This window comes from Nelusetta ayraudi, unplaced genomic scaffold (genome assembly GCF_046127955.1).
Source record: "Nelusetta ayraudi isolate G7.1 ecotype Tasmania unplaced genomic scaffold, CSIRO-AGI_Nayr_v1 ptg000018l, whole genome shotgun sequence".
Taxonomy (NCBI): Eukaryota; Metazoa; Chordata; class Actinopteri; order Tetraodontiformes; family Monacanthidae; genus Nelusetta; species Nelusetta ayraudi.
The window spans coordinates 3,317,501-3,332,607 of record NW_027466068.1 but is presented as its reverse complement, the minus strand read 5'-3'; the positions used below and the strand labels follow the sequence as shown (position 1 = coordinate 3,332,607).

At 42.9% G+C, this 15,107-nt stretch overlaps 2 protein-coding genes across 2 annotated transcripts; both read right to left on the bottom strand.

The window, feature by feature from the left end:
• Nucleotides 1-1,234: 1,234 nt before the first annotated feature.
• nipsnap1 (nipsnap homolog 1 (C. elegans)) lies at nt 1,235-7,366 on the bottom strand. Its single transcript, XM_076025823.1, has 10 exons — nt 6,983-7,366; nt 5,053-5,180; nt 4,445-4,490; nt 4,048-4,142; nt 3,546-3,616; nt 3,045-3,185; nt 2,521-2,552; nt 2,305-2,399; nt 2,015-2,098; nt 1,235-1,716 (listed from the first exon to the last, which is right to left on the bottom strand). Exons 1-10 carry the CDS (start codon nt 7,057-7,059, stop codon nt 1,652-1,654), a joined length of 834 nt encoding a protein of 277 aa, XP_075881938.1. The 5' UTR covers nt 7,060-7,366; the 3' UTR covers nt 1,235-1,651.
• Nucleotides 7,367-7,987: 621 nt separating this feature from the next.
• On the bottom strand, nt 7,988-14,143 carry lrrc74b (leucine rich repeat containing 74B). The gene is given in 8 exon segments (XM_076026024.1): nt 7,988-8,835; nt 8,905-9,007; nt 10,511-10,637; nt 11,109-11,313; nt 12,510-12,727; nt 13,367-13,555; nt 14,015-14,068; nt 14,122-14,143. Coding segments are annotated over 8 exon segments (1,026 nt in total). The 3' UTR covers nt 7,988-8,727.
• Nucleotides 14,144-15,107: the final 964 nt, after the last annotated feature.

Sequence of the window (15,107 nt, the reverse complement as noted above, 5' to 3'; positions counted from 1 at the left end):
TCAAAAGTCGTAATTTTGAGCAGGGAAAGCTTTCACCAGTTGACACCATTTGCAAGTCTAAAAAGTGGTAAACTGGAGCTGAATTCCAGTTTAGGAGGCAATTATGACAATGTTCCATGAACCTTATTAAATCTTCTATATTTTCCAAAGAGTCCCCTTTCCCCCAAACTGAGAAACTATTATGATCACAATCTTTTTTTTTTTTTTTTAAAAGCATTTATTATAAAATTTCTAATCAATTCACATGAGAACTTAGGCAACAGCCATATGTGTAAGGTCATTTAAATATAAAACCTGTAAAATCATGATTACATTTAATATATAAAAAAAAAACAACTCAATCAAACATTTCAGTCATTGTTACAAAGCGTTGCATGATTCAATGTTGCTAATATGCATCCACTCATTCAATCTTAAAATGAGAAACAAAAGGACAGATGCACAGCTCATTACTGCAATTCCTTAGAACAGACAGGTGGCGGCGACAGACCGAGCATTGGACTCCTCACAGTCGAAGTTAATGCTGCAAGACCCCTAATTAAATAGAATGACAAAACTTTTTTTCTTTCTTTTGAAAAGATTTAAACTAATAATGAGAGATGACAGAGTCGCATCTAAAACCTCTGACATATTTCTCTTGGGGTTATGGACCATTTTACAACAGCAAACAGTTTTGTGTCAACTCATTTAAAGCTGCTTTTAATCAATCAATTTATAATCTAATGTAATTTATCATCTAATTAATCTATCATCAGCACTCTGCTGTACAGATGTATCGTTTTAGCAGACAACGGCCATCATATAACATGTTATATAATATTAGCAACCTTTAAAAGGCACTGGACTTCAGACCAGATTGGCAGACAAGTTTGTTCCAACACTTCATTCTCAGAAATGATGATGCATGATTGTCCTTCTTTTCTTTTTCACCATTTTAACGATTTCTGCCTCTTGTAGTCCTGGACAAACACGAGCCAGCTGGAGGTTGGGCTAATTACACCACCACATATTTCAGATGTTCAATGGCACAGTTATGGGTCTTATATCATGCCCCCGCCTGGCAACGTTGTTATTATCATTAGATGGGGAGGAGGGAGGGCAGTTACCAAACTGTAAGAGTTTCATCAAAGCCCTTGATGACAAAAGCAAAAAGTGGTTCAAGCAAAAAAAAGATGGGCTTCTCAGGGAAACTGTGTCAAGAAAACACAGATGAAACCGACACCTTTACATTTATCAAGTCCAATGTTGAGTTTGTTTTATTTTGGTAAGATCCTCATGGTTTAACAAAACTATGAGTCTCTGCAAGAGTCGTTCTTGAAACAGCTTCTGGTTGAGGCCACTTCAGTAACATTCATCATGAAAGCTCGCCCCAGATTTTTGCAATGAAACGTTTCATAGGTGTTTTCAGGCATATACTGCCATACTGTGATATTAACTAATAATAACTCGTAGTGTTTCCTGATGTTTGTTCTTTCCAGACACATTGACTTCATCTCACAACTGCATAAAACACTACACATGATCTAGTAGCTGCTGTGCAATAAAAAAAAAACTGAAAATAATTGGTTTACATACACTGCATAAAACAAATCAGGCAGATTTAAAAATACACACATTTCTGTGGCAGCAGGCAACAGCTGCTTCAGTCTTCTTACTTTAGGGGGGAATTCTTGGTGGGAATCATTATTCGAGACTCCATGTTTCTTATCAAAGGCACTGAAGACAGAAAATGGAAAAAAATTTTGAGAGTTCAACTTCAAAAGGTATAGCCTATCCTTAAGTTCTTTGTACTGTTGGGAAGAAATGAATAAGTTATTTTGTTTGCATGTACCATAAGACCTCTGTTGTTTGCAGCCACTAGCTAGATGCAAAAGTAGCCTTGTTTGGGATGATTACAGAGAATGCTGTCATGTACTGTACACTGTATTAAATATTGTCACTATGACGACACATAACCACAGCCAGAGTATCATTTTGGAGTGGAGACTGGTGAGACTGGTTTCCATTCTCCTACCTGTATAATACACGGTTGAATCCCATCCATCCTTCTGCCAGGCTGAGTCTCTGGTCTCTTGTCGAGACTGCAGGTTTTCATAAGCTGCATGAAGAGACAAAACATATCATTCATCGTGCGACCCTCACTGTACCAATGTTTCCCCACAGCAGTGGGAGCTCGTCAGCCGTCCCACTGGATGGCCTAGTTTAGTCCCACACAGCAGCACGTTGCAAAGGTAATGCTCTGAAGACAGGTTTAATACGGCTGCTACAAAAGGGCATCCTTGTTCAGGGTTGTTGCAAACTCACCCCACAAGTGGTGAACGACGTAGAGGTCACCGATCTGGGAGAAGAAGCCGCCCACTGCCTCGTTGTTTTCCTGTCGGTGGCTGATTGCCCTCGCCCTGTTGTCACACATTCATTCATCTGGTTGACAGATGCAAAGAGCTCCTGAACTTCTTCTTCTTGTTAAGGAAAGATTGTGTTTTTTTCCCCCGTTTAAAACAAACTAATTGTGGCTCTTACCAGTGGTTTCCCCACTCAATCATGGTCCCTGGCTGAAATACAAACCGAGAGGGATAATCACCATCATTATCTTCAAATTCATCATTACTGCCACTAACACCGTCACCACCACCACCATCACCAGCGCATACGTTAAGAAAACAGAATACAGTTTGAGGTAATGTCATTTTAACTATAGCTTTATATTTTAATCACTAGTATGGCATCAGCATCAGTGTGTAGTCAGTATTTGTGTACAAAAGGTGCTCTAATAGTTAATTCCACAGTCAGTGTACAACCCCAGGAATTAGTCAGTGGTCCGTGTAAAAGTTGGGACACAGGCATAAGGTTGTTGACGTTAACAACACGATGATAACAGAGACTACATCAAAAAAAAAAACACAATATGAAAACATACAGTGTCGCTTTAATGATGCATCAGACAAAGTCAGAATACTTTAGAAATGAGGATTTGACAGCCAAAGTCAAAAGACGCACTCCCAAGTTCCACTGGTGTTAGTCAGAGGTGCAAGAGATGTGAATACCTTGAGGTGATATGTGCGCATCTCGTAGATGTTGGGTCCTGGTCTGGGCAACGGCTCGTTCCAGAAGCTGAATTCCAGAAGGAGCTGATTTCTCCTGGAAATCAACATTCTGGCCCGCTCTTTTCTAAACTCTAAATACTCCTAACAGAACAGAAAAAAAACAAAGACATTTTTACACCATTGTGCACACATACAAAAGCTCCTTATGGCGAAGTTCAATCCGAGTGCAGCAGGCAAAGCCTTAACAACTGATTCCTGTGCTGGTCAGATGTCACTGGCCCTTCACTGAACTCTTTCAATCTTGGAATCTAATCCTGTATCCTTCACATCAGCCGACTCTGATCCACTCCAGATACAAACTTATGGGCGACGGTGCATTTACATCCCCTTATTGTTCTCAGCCTTGGTAGTTTATTTGTGCTTCATGTCAATATGCACTATTATCTGAGTGGCCATGTGCGACTACAGTAACTTTGAATAAAAACAGAAAATTAAGCCAACCTTGTTACTGTTCAGCTTGTCCAGGCACTCAGTCAACGCTGGGTAGCCTCCTCTGTACCGCCACAGGTGCACTGCAAATTCAAAACAGCAGGTGTCACTGTCGTATTGCGTGGGGGAGCGTCACCCTGCACACACACACACACACACACACACACACACACACACACACACACACACACACACACACACACACACACACACACACACACACACACACACACACACACACACACACACACACAGGCCAGTGAGTTAGTGAGTGAGCGAGCGAGTCGGTGAGTGACTGAGTAGTGACTGCGAGCGATTGAGTGCTCTTAATGTATACGCCACCATGCATACGGAGGTGTTAGCAGTGAGTCACTGCCTAGTGACTGCGTGCATCGCTACTATGCTAAATGCTAGGGCAGTCCGTCCAGCGTGAGTGAGTGAGTGAGTGAGTGGTGTCGTTCACTGTCTAACAATGTTGTCGATGTTCCCAGCCAGCGTGTGTGGTGCAGCTCACCGGCCTGATCCTGCTCCCCGTACCAGGTGTTCCAGCTGCCGACCACCTCACTGGGGTAGTCCTGGTCCTGGTGCAGCTTGTTCTGCACCTCGGCCCTGAGACAAACGCCAAGAGGTGGAATTGACTCTCTTATTGCCACAATCTTGTTTTATTGGCTCTTCGATCTAAAAAATCATACCATCAAATGAGTCCTTTTAGCAACCAGAAATGTTCAGTTTTACACCAACACGTCCACTTTCAAATGGTGTTCATATTATGAATGAGGTGAACCTGCTTCTTCAGCACAACACAACGTCGTGATCTTGCCTTTGACTCAAAATGTAAGCAGCCAAGACTCGGACAAAAGCAAAGCGAGAAGGAGACCGAGTGACAGTGTGACAATGAGGGACTCACTCACTCCAGACTGTTGTAGGCCTCCAGGCACTCGGGCTTGACGTTGTGAACTGGAAGAGGGCGACAGGCACAGAGTCAAACATTTCAACAAAGTAATTTCACACTTGGTTTAAGCAAAGACGTCACCTGGCCTTCAACAGGTGGCCGGCCGTGGCTGCAGGAGGGTTTTAATTGGAAAGCCTGCACGGTAGTGACGCTACAACATTGAGATCAAAGCTGAAGCACTGCATGGAAGGTTTTTTTTTTTTTCGTTCCTCGGCAGACTGACTCAAATTGTTTTGATGTTCCTTATGAAAGTTCACAGACTGGATACGGCTTCATTATAACTTGTTGCTGCCGCCGTTGTGGCTCCAGTGCCTCTGGTTCCTTGTGAGACCACTGAGGAAAAGGCAGCTTGATTTATGCAGAGAGAGAGAGAGAGAGAGAGAGAGAGAGAGAGAGAGAGAGAGAGAGAGAGAGAGAGAGAGAGAGAGAGAGAGACGGCGGACGAGCGAACAATCCATTTCATTGCAATGTTGTGCATCTGCTAAAATTGTTCCCCAGCACATGCCTTCTGAGACCCCCGACAGAAAAGCCTTTGTTTGCGAGTGAATAAATGATGCGAGTTCCTACATTGTATCTTGTACAGGTTGCTGGTCTCTCTCTTGGAGAGCAGGTTGGAGTGGGCATCTTTCCTGGCATCCACCTTGTGCACAAACAGCGAGCGGAACCAGCCTTTGTCGCCGCTCTCGGAGAACCTCCTACACACAACACGACACAAAGTTCCACTAAAACGTTGCCCATATTAAAGAAGGACGTACTTAGAAGGAACAGGTGACATATGGGCTAAAAGACAACAGTGGTTACAGTTGGGCGTCTTGGGAGATGAAAACGTGTGTCCAGTGCGACAGCACTGTCTTCTGTAAACAACTCGCTTTTACGCACTTCAGGGTAGAAAAGAGCATTTGTTAGATCCACTGCAGCAATACAACAGGTCCCAATCAGTATTTGACTGAGATTTAACCATCTAGTCAGACAGCCTTAAATGAATAACAGTATATTATTATTAATACTCTGCTGTATTCTCAGAGCGCTCCAAAGAAAGTGAGCTGGAAGGACGAAGAGGCTGTAAAGGTTTTTATTCTGATGAAAATCAACACTGACATATTGACGTGTTAACCTGAACCTGCACATGAGTTTTTTTTGTTTGTTTTTTTAAATTAGACAATCAACATACACATTGGTGGTAATAGAAAGCATTGCTTGAGAGGTGGCAGCTCCTCATGCTGCTGTTGCTCACTTCACTTTGAAGAAAACGTGCGCTAGAACACTCATGCAGCTTCTCATGAGCACCTGGGCAGCTGCGCTCAACATATATCGTTAGAGATTACTCATCATGTGAGGTGGACAATAGAGTTATTGACTGTTTAGGAGATTAGGAGGGGGAAAAAAATAATAGCAGAACAGATATGATACATAATCGTGTGAAACGCAAAGACAAACTCACACAATCTGACAGCAAAATCAAAAGAGCAGCATTCAGCCGTTCATTCTGAAAGAGGAAATCGGAGCTCATCAAATCCAAGGACACTGTGAGGACTTGCTCAGCTGTTTAAACACTCTGAATGTTGAAGGCGCTTTCTAAAGCGCCTTCAATGTCAACAAGAAGCCCAATTAGGGGACTGCCTGCACTGAGGATTTATCTGTGTGAACGGAGAGCGGCCCATCAAGAGACGCCGTTACACACCAGGCGGCTGAGGAGCTGCACTGTGCAAGCTTACTTACACTTGACTCTCAAGGCCGACTGCTAATATGCCTTTTACAGCTTTATTTTACCATTTCAAAATCCACAAAAGTTCAAAATCACTGAGTCTCTCTCGCTCCGTGGCTTTAAATTGGAGGCTATAATTATTAGTGGTTAATTCCCTTATGGATCCATCTCAGGCAAACGATTGAAGTGGAGTGGTTCAGGGTTTTTTTTCAGTGCGGCACTGTGTCGGTGCAGATAAGCTGTGAACAAGTGGCAGATACATATTGAGCAGTTTCATAGGACAAAGTTCACATGTTGAGCCAATGATTACAGCAGGTCTGGAAAATAACCAGGACGTTTACTTTCTATGGCAAGCTCCACATTTCCTCAACGCCAATAAAAACATAGTTAACGTACCTACATGTTGATATTGTTGAGCATTTGGGAAAATCTGATTTTAGTAATAATAATAATAATAATAATAATAATAATAATAATAATAATAATAATAATAATGATAATAATAATAGATCCAAGTGTATGAGGCTAGAAGAACGCTGCCTTGAGAACAGAACTTCACACACTAAAAGTTGTTTTTAAAACGCCTATTTTAGTTTTAACTTGGCTGAGAGACACAACAGACGGACACTGCTCTTAACTTTTAGTTGTCCAGTGACAGACAAACGCACAAGGAAACGTGGAGCTACACCTCGACTTTCCTCCGCGTCGGTGCTAAAGTTAGCCCAGTTAGCAAAGTTAGTGAACTTAGCTGACGGCACACGGAAGTACGGCATTACGCAAGTAATCACCAACCTGGTGGTCTGAGCAGCCACACAATGTCTGTACAGCAGGTGTCCTTTAGACCACACCGAGCAGCAGGTATTCGCCATGCTTCTCCCCGAGGCACACACCAGCTTGTTCGACACGCCACACTCCGGCGCTGGTTAATATTTAACCACAATCAAGTGCGGCTGGTGAGTTAACGGCTAGCGCTCAAGTGCGACCAACGCGGCCAGCCCGCCGGACATTTAAAAAAGATCGCGTGACTGCATGACGAAACACGCGGGATCCTTCATCAGCACGATCGCTCGGGAGTTCCATTGAATATGTGAAACATAGTTGGCGATATTAAGAGTTTATCCAAACAAAGCGTCAAAAACTTAATGATCTAAAACGTCATCAAAGATGATCAAAGAGCGATACAAGAAAAATAACACGTTCAGCTCCCAGCGTCATTAACCAGGCTACCCGCCACAATATGACAACAACAACAACACAAAGGACATTGTTGTATTTTGTTTTCGTCATTTTCATTGCCGTTCACTCATTTTATTAGAACAGAGTTCAATAGGCTCATTTAATTGGCTGCCTTGTGCTTTTTTCTCTACAGTATTATTATTATTATTGTACATTTAGCAAATATCCTGCAGAGAAGTCATGTACAGTAAGGAATATTCCAAGCATGCATCTCTCTCTCTTTCTCCCCCACCCCTCTCTTAAAATATCAATTAAGAAACTGAATTAAGTATCTCTCACAGATTCTCTGTGTGACTCAGCAATGATGGAACCTGTGTACTGATTGCACGTAATCCCAGATTAAGAGCAATCCTTTCACGCAAATGTGTGGATTTCGTGAAAGATTAGACGTTGGCTACATCCTGCAGTATTTGTTGATGAAAGTTGATCATGATTTCTCATTTGAATAATAGGTAGGACCATGAATAGACTGCACAAATTAGCTAAGCAACAACATGAACATGTGTCTCAGTCGCATGAGTAACCCCTCAGGCTGGTTGCATAAACTATAAGACCTTCAGCACAATGACATAAACTACTTTTTTATTCCTGTATTTAGGCCCAACTAATTCAAAAATGAATATTACATAAAAATGAACGTATGAGAGCATTTATGGGCAAACGTGGGATAAATACATTTCACCAAATGACAGAGTTGTCCTGCTGCAATAAACAGCTCTCTTATCTAATAGCAGCTGCTCTTTTAAATCTACTTTCTCTATTAGACGAGTCATGCGGCACTTAAATCATTTTTGTTGCAACCCACTTTCACTTCTTTTCATACACAACATGGTGCTCTTTGATCCTCTCTATCATTCTACCCACTGAAATTATATAACATCAAATCAGATCATACCTAAAAGGAATCACACTCAATACCTTTGTAACACACAGCTGCACTCGCTGACTTTACAATGCGTTCCTTCCTGTGTGCACACAGTTGCCTGCGTTTGGCTGGGACATTTTGCTAGATATCCCTTTTTCGATTTAGAATTCAAATGAGTGCTTAACAAGCTTTTTGATCTAAACACATTTAATGTAAAATTTCTCCCATGGCTTCTTTAAAAAGACGCTTCATTAAGACACCATATTTGCTGTATCCCTCCTTCGCTTCATCTGTTGATGAAAATGTCCGCGAGGCTTCAGGCAGACTCACATCTTCTATCTCCCCTGGTACGCACGCACAGCAATTAGCCCACTCTTCTCTTAAACAATTTGCACAAAGGCACTTTTCAAGCCTTTGCTTTTCTGAAAGCACCAGTTCAGCCCCCGTGATTCACTGTAATCGCAGGAAAAATGTCTTTCACCGCCGTCTGCAGGTCTTCAAAATCCTGCTTGACTATGATGTCCTGGAAATAGAAAGAAAGAGACTGTTCAAAACGAAAGTCCCAGCTGAAATGTGTGTGTGTGTGTGTGTGTGTGTGTGTTGTCATCTCCACGGCTTAGTCTGGGTTTTCCTGCACAGACGTGAAGATCCCAAAGCAGCCTGCGCTCTGGCTCGGACTTTTTCCAATATCTCCACAACCTGACCACATAAATGATCTAACTCATGATCATATCCAATCGAATATTTAGGTTAACGCGTCAGCCTGATCCAATGAGAAGAACTTTCACATCTCAGAGCTGAAAACTGGACTTTCTTTTCCCAGTTTCACAGCAAGCAGAATTTAAAATAAAATAGAAAGTGGGAAATGTGCCTGGTGACTAGTAGACCTTTTAGCCACCACAGACTATTTATTTGTGTTTGTTTATTTTCAGACTGTGACCAGTAACTTGTGAAATCTTGTTTGGTTGCCTGGAAACTGGACAGAACCCAGAATTTCGTAATTGGGTACGTGGCTGCTTTTAAACACGGACGTCTTTCTCCTCGCCGTCAGCTTGTTACTCAAAGTCAAGCGTGCTGGTAGCCATCTGTTGAACTAACAGCATATATTATCATCCCACTATACCGCTTTCATTTCAAAAGTGCGTGAATGTGTTCACAGACACAACTATTTTTATGGCCAAACAGAGATTTTACTGAGGTTGCAACTGCTTTTAGGGATTTCAGTGCGCAAGTGAAACCAGTGAGACTTTTTCTTTTTTCACTTGAGCGCTGATTTGCATTTATTGTTAAACGACTTGCTAGCGATTGGGGGGAGGTGAGAAGAAGCATAATTAGAAATTAAATGAAAATAATTATAGACTAATTGGTCATTAAGACATTAAACTCCCTTTTCTTCAGATTAAATTTTGCTCTACTCTGTATGCGACAAGCAGCGCCCCCCACCCCCACCCCCCAATCGTTCCTCCATAATAACATCTTTTCTGTTTCGTTTGTTTCAGGCAGTTAAGACGAGTCGCTGAGGACTCGGCTCAGACGTTAACATCAAATCAGAGTACAGTGGCCCATTGACTGATCCTATTTTCTCTACTGATGCCCCCCGTTGCTTTGCTGCTAAACCAATCTCTACTCTGCCAACTCTGCCACTTACATGCAAGACTGTGATTGCCTTGTTTACTCGGAGGCCCATGGCCAGGAGGGCGGCTCCTCCTCTGGGAGGTGGAGGGGGTGGGGGCAGGGTGATTCGGTTGTTGCTGTGGAAAGGAAAAAAATGCAAAGTGTTGGATTGTGGAGGGATGTAATCCTAAAGTGTTATCTTGTCAATTGGCCATAATATATAATGGAACAGTGGCTTAGCCTTTATGTGCATGCATTTTCCACTAGCTGGAGTCCAGCACAAGACAATTTTCTATTTATATATCTATATATATCTATATATATGTATATATATTTATCTATATATACATATATATATGTATATATATATATGTGTATATATATACATATATATATGTATATATGTATATATATGTGTATATATGTATATATATGTGTATATATATATTTATGTGTATATATATATGTATATATACATATATATATATATATATACATATATACATATATATACATACTGTATATACTTGTAGATAGATAGATAGATAGATAGATAGATAGATGGATAGATAGATAGATATGAAAAGCCTTAGTTCATGTTGAACTCCTCCAGAAGGGACTTCTCCTCCAGCGGCCTTCCCAGAGCAGAAGAACTTTCTTGAACGAACCCTTTGAACGACACATCAACCTTTCCGATACTGGAGACACAACAGTAGCTGCTCACCTCAGTCTCTTACCTGAAAAAAGAGCCTATGGATCAAAGAAGCATCTTAATTTAACGAATGAGCAGCAGCGACTTCAATAATAAGGTTCTCTGGAGCTGAATTCATCAAAGCTGTCGGAGCAGATCGTGACCCCATTGACCGTCTTGGTCATTATGGAAAAAGAGGCTGCTGCTCCTCCGTCTCCCCTGCCGTGAGACACCTAATGAACACCTGACCGGGGGTGTGTGTGTGTGGGGATGCTGCTTCTCAAAACACCACTCACTGACCTCGCCTGCTCATAAAATGCCTGCATATTACTGAGTCCACATCAGTCCAGCCTTTTCATATTTTTGTGCATGACAATACATCTTTTTTTTTTTTTTTAGCCCATTAATCGCGAAATTGTGACAAGTGACAAAAAGTGCAGATTGGTTTTGATTGTAAATTAAACATCGCAAACATACAGAAAACGTATAGCTCAACAAGGTGATCATTTAATCATAAGACAGGAGCACATATTTCTCCAGTTTGAATGGTGATATATTTTTCTGGTTGAAAGGGCAGAATATGATGTCAGAGTGATTTCTGCGTGTTACCCTGAGGCCATTGGCCAACATCTCTGCTCCTCTCCCTCTGATGCAGTTCCACGGCAGGTTTAATCTTGTTAATGATGTTCTCTGACAAACACTCCCCCAGAGTTTGACCTTAGAATAGAAAAGGAAAGAAATGCAGTAAAGTGATCATATGTGCAGTAACTCTGTTGTATAAATTCCAATAAGACTGCAGACTTTGTGACACAATGTGTTGAGGACCACTCAGCCTCCTCCTCACAGTGCTTCCCAGATGGCCAAGACAAGACAAAAAGGACCATAACTCTATAAAGATAAAGACTCTCGGTAGTAAAAAAAAAAAAAAAAAAAAAGGGGGGGGGGGGGGGGGCACAGCAGCCTTTCTGTTCCCATATTTCATTGAAAACACAGCTGAATATGTGGGCGATGAATCACAACATGCCTCGTGTTTATTTTCAATTAGCAGCATCCAGTGTTTCTCTACCGGGTGGCTGACGCAAAGCTCATCCCCATCATAATTAAAAGAGGTTTTAATGAAGGTGTGATGTTGTTGACCTTTGAATGCCACAGTCTGCCGCTGCCTGCTGTCCTGTGACTGACACACAGCCACGCGACAGTGGCTCCTCCATCTACCTTGCCTGCCTGCAGCTGAAGGCTCTTGAGGAGCAGCGGCTGCACGTCATCCAAACAGCACATTCAGGAGACGAGGCTGTCATCCAATCGAATGGCTCCTTCACAGTCAGTTTACAGTCATTATCTAGAAGCAGAGGCTAATGTGTAATCTCATATCATTGCATATAATATCATACATTTCCACATTTATTAAGTTTAAATCTGGACATTTCCATAAGAATGAATGGATTAAGTCATGTATCTAAAATTAACATTGCATTCCGTACAATGTTTTGTCTCGCAGTGCATTGCATCACTATCAATGTTTGGGTAAGAAATTGTGTGTTTTGTTTGTTGTGTATTGTATAGAGTCATGATACTGTATTGCCATGGTACTGTATAAATCTGGCAATTTGGATCAGAAGTATTTTTTTCATCTTAATTACCTCTTAAATGAATGATTTGCCACATATCACACATTTGCATGTTTACTGCACTGTCACTTGTTTTGTTTCAATTCTACAAGGGAGGACGTTTGTTACTGCCTGCACTGCCGTCAACTACCGGGAGGAGCTCTGGTACAATATGATCCATCGTCTCTTTCTGTCTCTATATATACTGTCATATTCATACATACATTGTCAAACTGCCTGCTCAGTGTTTGACAGTGTGTTGATTAAAGTGGAGCCTTCAGCAAAGTCATTTTTTTTGCAGTGCACCTGACCTGCTGGCTCTCTCAGAGTCGTGGCTGAGAACCTGGACAGGTGCTGCTGGAACTTTGAGTTGGTCATCAGCGCCGGACTGATATGTTCAGCCAAGCCATCAGTCAACTGATTTCCTGACAGATTGAGGCGGAGCAGCGCGCCGTTCTCCTTCAGCGTATCGGCCACGGCTGCTGCACCCTCATCCTCCAGTCTGCTGTCTACGAGATCCACCTCTGCAGGGACAGGAAGTGACAGGAAGTGACAGGAAGTGACACCTGTGGTTTCATAGGAGGAGAATGGAAAGAAAGAGTGATTTTTTTTTAAAACTATAAACTCAGTTCAAGAGAGTCAAAGCTCCAGTAGCTGTGGCTTGGCTTTCCTTTTGGCGTATTGATGCTAAAGCTAAAGCTGAGCCCAAAGACACACATTCAATCGTGTTTTGCTGCACATACACATTTTCTGCAACAAAAGACACAAATCAACTTATTTTAGGCAAGAGTGAATTTTACATTACAGAGGCACTTTAAAATTCTGTTCTGCCTTGTGCTGCAAATTGGAAAGTCACCGTTGCAAGAACCAAGACTCAAAGTTCACACACTCACTCCTTTAGCTGTTCCACCTGCTGTGTCTGCTGCTCCACTGGCATCTCACAACGCTGAAGAATCGTGTGATGTGGCATAAACTGGGATGAGAGTGGCAGCGTGTGTGTGTGTGTGTTTATGTGTGTGTGTGGGTGGTGGTGGGGAGGTCAAAGGTGATAGTGTGTGGAGGAAGGAGAGATAATGAGCCTGTGTGGCTGCAGGACGTGGAGTCCAACCACCTGTAATGTAACAATTTTCCTTTAACATCTCGGCCACGGCAGCTCCACCCACCCAGTCCCTCCAGCCAATTATCTCGCAAGTTCAGCTTGACTATTGAAGTGTTGGTTACCAGGGGAACCGCCAGTGCTTTGGTGCCCTGCAAATACACGCGCGTGCGCGCGCACACACACACACACACACACACACACACACACACACACACACACACACACACACACACACACACACACAAGCCGCCCCCTTACAAAGTGAAAAATTTCTGTTTGTTTGAGCGCTGTGTTTTTTCTTATCTGCGCTCCTGTCAGAAAAGAGTAGATGTACTGATGCAGGTGGGCAGAGATGTGGGGGAGGAGGGATGGAGGTAGGGGGCAAGTTGGGAGGGGAGGGACAATAAGGCTGTGCGAAACAAAGGAGGCAGAAAGGCGCCGTGTGTGTGTGTGGAGGCGTGGGTCAAATATGAACCTTGTAGAACATGAAGATGATTGTGGTTTCCAGCACAGACTCACTAATGAGGAAGTTAAGAAGGTAACAAAACCACCTGGAGGCGAAGGAGGGGAGAGAACCATCAGGCTTCAAAGTTTTCTCTCTAGACTTCAGAGCTCCGGCTTCTTCAGCCATGAATATTGTGCGGCACTAAGCACATCCAGTACCAGGACCAGGACCAGGAGGAGCATCACGACCAGGACCAGAGTCGTTAACAGTCCTCCTGCTCCTCCTGCTCCTCCACCTCCTCCTCCTCGACCTCCCCCTTATCTGCACGGTGAACAAAAACCACCAGTTGCAGTGAGGCGTTTGCTTCCTGGTACCTCTGCCAATGAAAGGAGCCATGCTGGCTCCCTCCCATTCCTACCCTAGGGGGAACCCCTCTTTGTGTGAGATACGATAGAAGATCTGATCTTTCTGATTTTGCTGGTCAGGGCCATTTGTTACCAGCAGATGGTTTTCTGATGGAGTCATTAAGATGCAGAGCAGCTCCACATATGTGGGCAGAACCGTGTAGGAGTTTGTGTGTCTGTTTCTGGAGCCACCTCCTGATTGGAGACGAGTCATTAACAGATGGGCCGAGCAGCAGAAGGACCTTTTCCTTGTGAACGCCAGTTACCATCAGGAGACATTCAAGACGGTCCAGATAGTTTGGTCACATTTAAAGCAACCGCCTCAAATTGAGTGTTTGCAGCTCCTGCAAACTGCTTCCACATAAATGACTGAGCTGCCTCCTCCTCCTCCTCCTCCTCCTCCTTCCCCTCCTCCACCTTGTCCTCATCCTCACCCTTCCTCCTCCCCTTCTTCCTTCTCTGTGGGACCTCCACACTTTATGAGCTTTATGAGCATATTCTAAAGCAACACTGTCACTGTAGTTTTTCAACCTGTAACTTATAGTTTAAAAATATCTTCTTAGATTTACGGACTCGTGCACAAGGAAAACAACTAATCTGCGGGTTTTAGCATGCAGCTAAAACTGTGTGGGGGTCTATAAACAGGGGGCTAATTACGCTGTTTTCCAGAGATCTTATATTGTTCATCATGAATTGCTCAGGTTTGATCGGCCACATCACACATTGAGAGATGTGAAAATAGGTCAAATATGGGACCTTTGGAATGTACCGACTCGCAGACACAAACAGATTTTCTGTATATATTTGACTGCAGCATGAGAGACGAAATCAGCAGTTTACCAGTAAACATCAGCTTCAAATCTGTTGTTCTGCTTCCAGCAGGGCAGCATCAACAGACACGCCAGACTATTTCAGATGCTTCAGGTCCTTTAAATTATCGCCCTGGGTCTCAGTCG

What these genes read in the sequence shown, in the direction of transcription:
- nipsnap1 (XM_076025823.1), bottom strand. Translation starts at nt 7,059, where the DNA reads ATGGCGAATACCTGCTGCTCGGTGTGGTCTAAAGGACACCTGCTGTAC. An exon ending in GTGGCTGCTCAGACCACCAG is followed by an intron (nt 5,181 to 6,982) that starts GTTGGTGATTAC and finishes TGTTGTGTGTAG; the next exon opens with GAGGTTCTCCGAGAGCGGCG. An exon ending in CAACCTGTACAAGATACAAT is followed by an intron (nt 4,491 to 5,052) that starts GTAGGAACTCGC and finishes GCCCTCTTCCAG; the next exon opens with TTCACAACGTCAAGCCCGAG.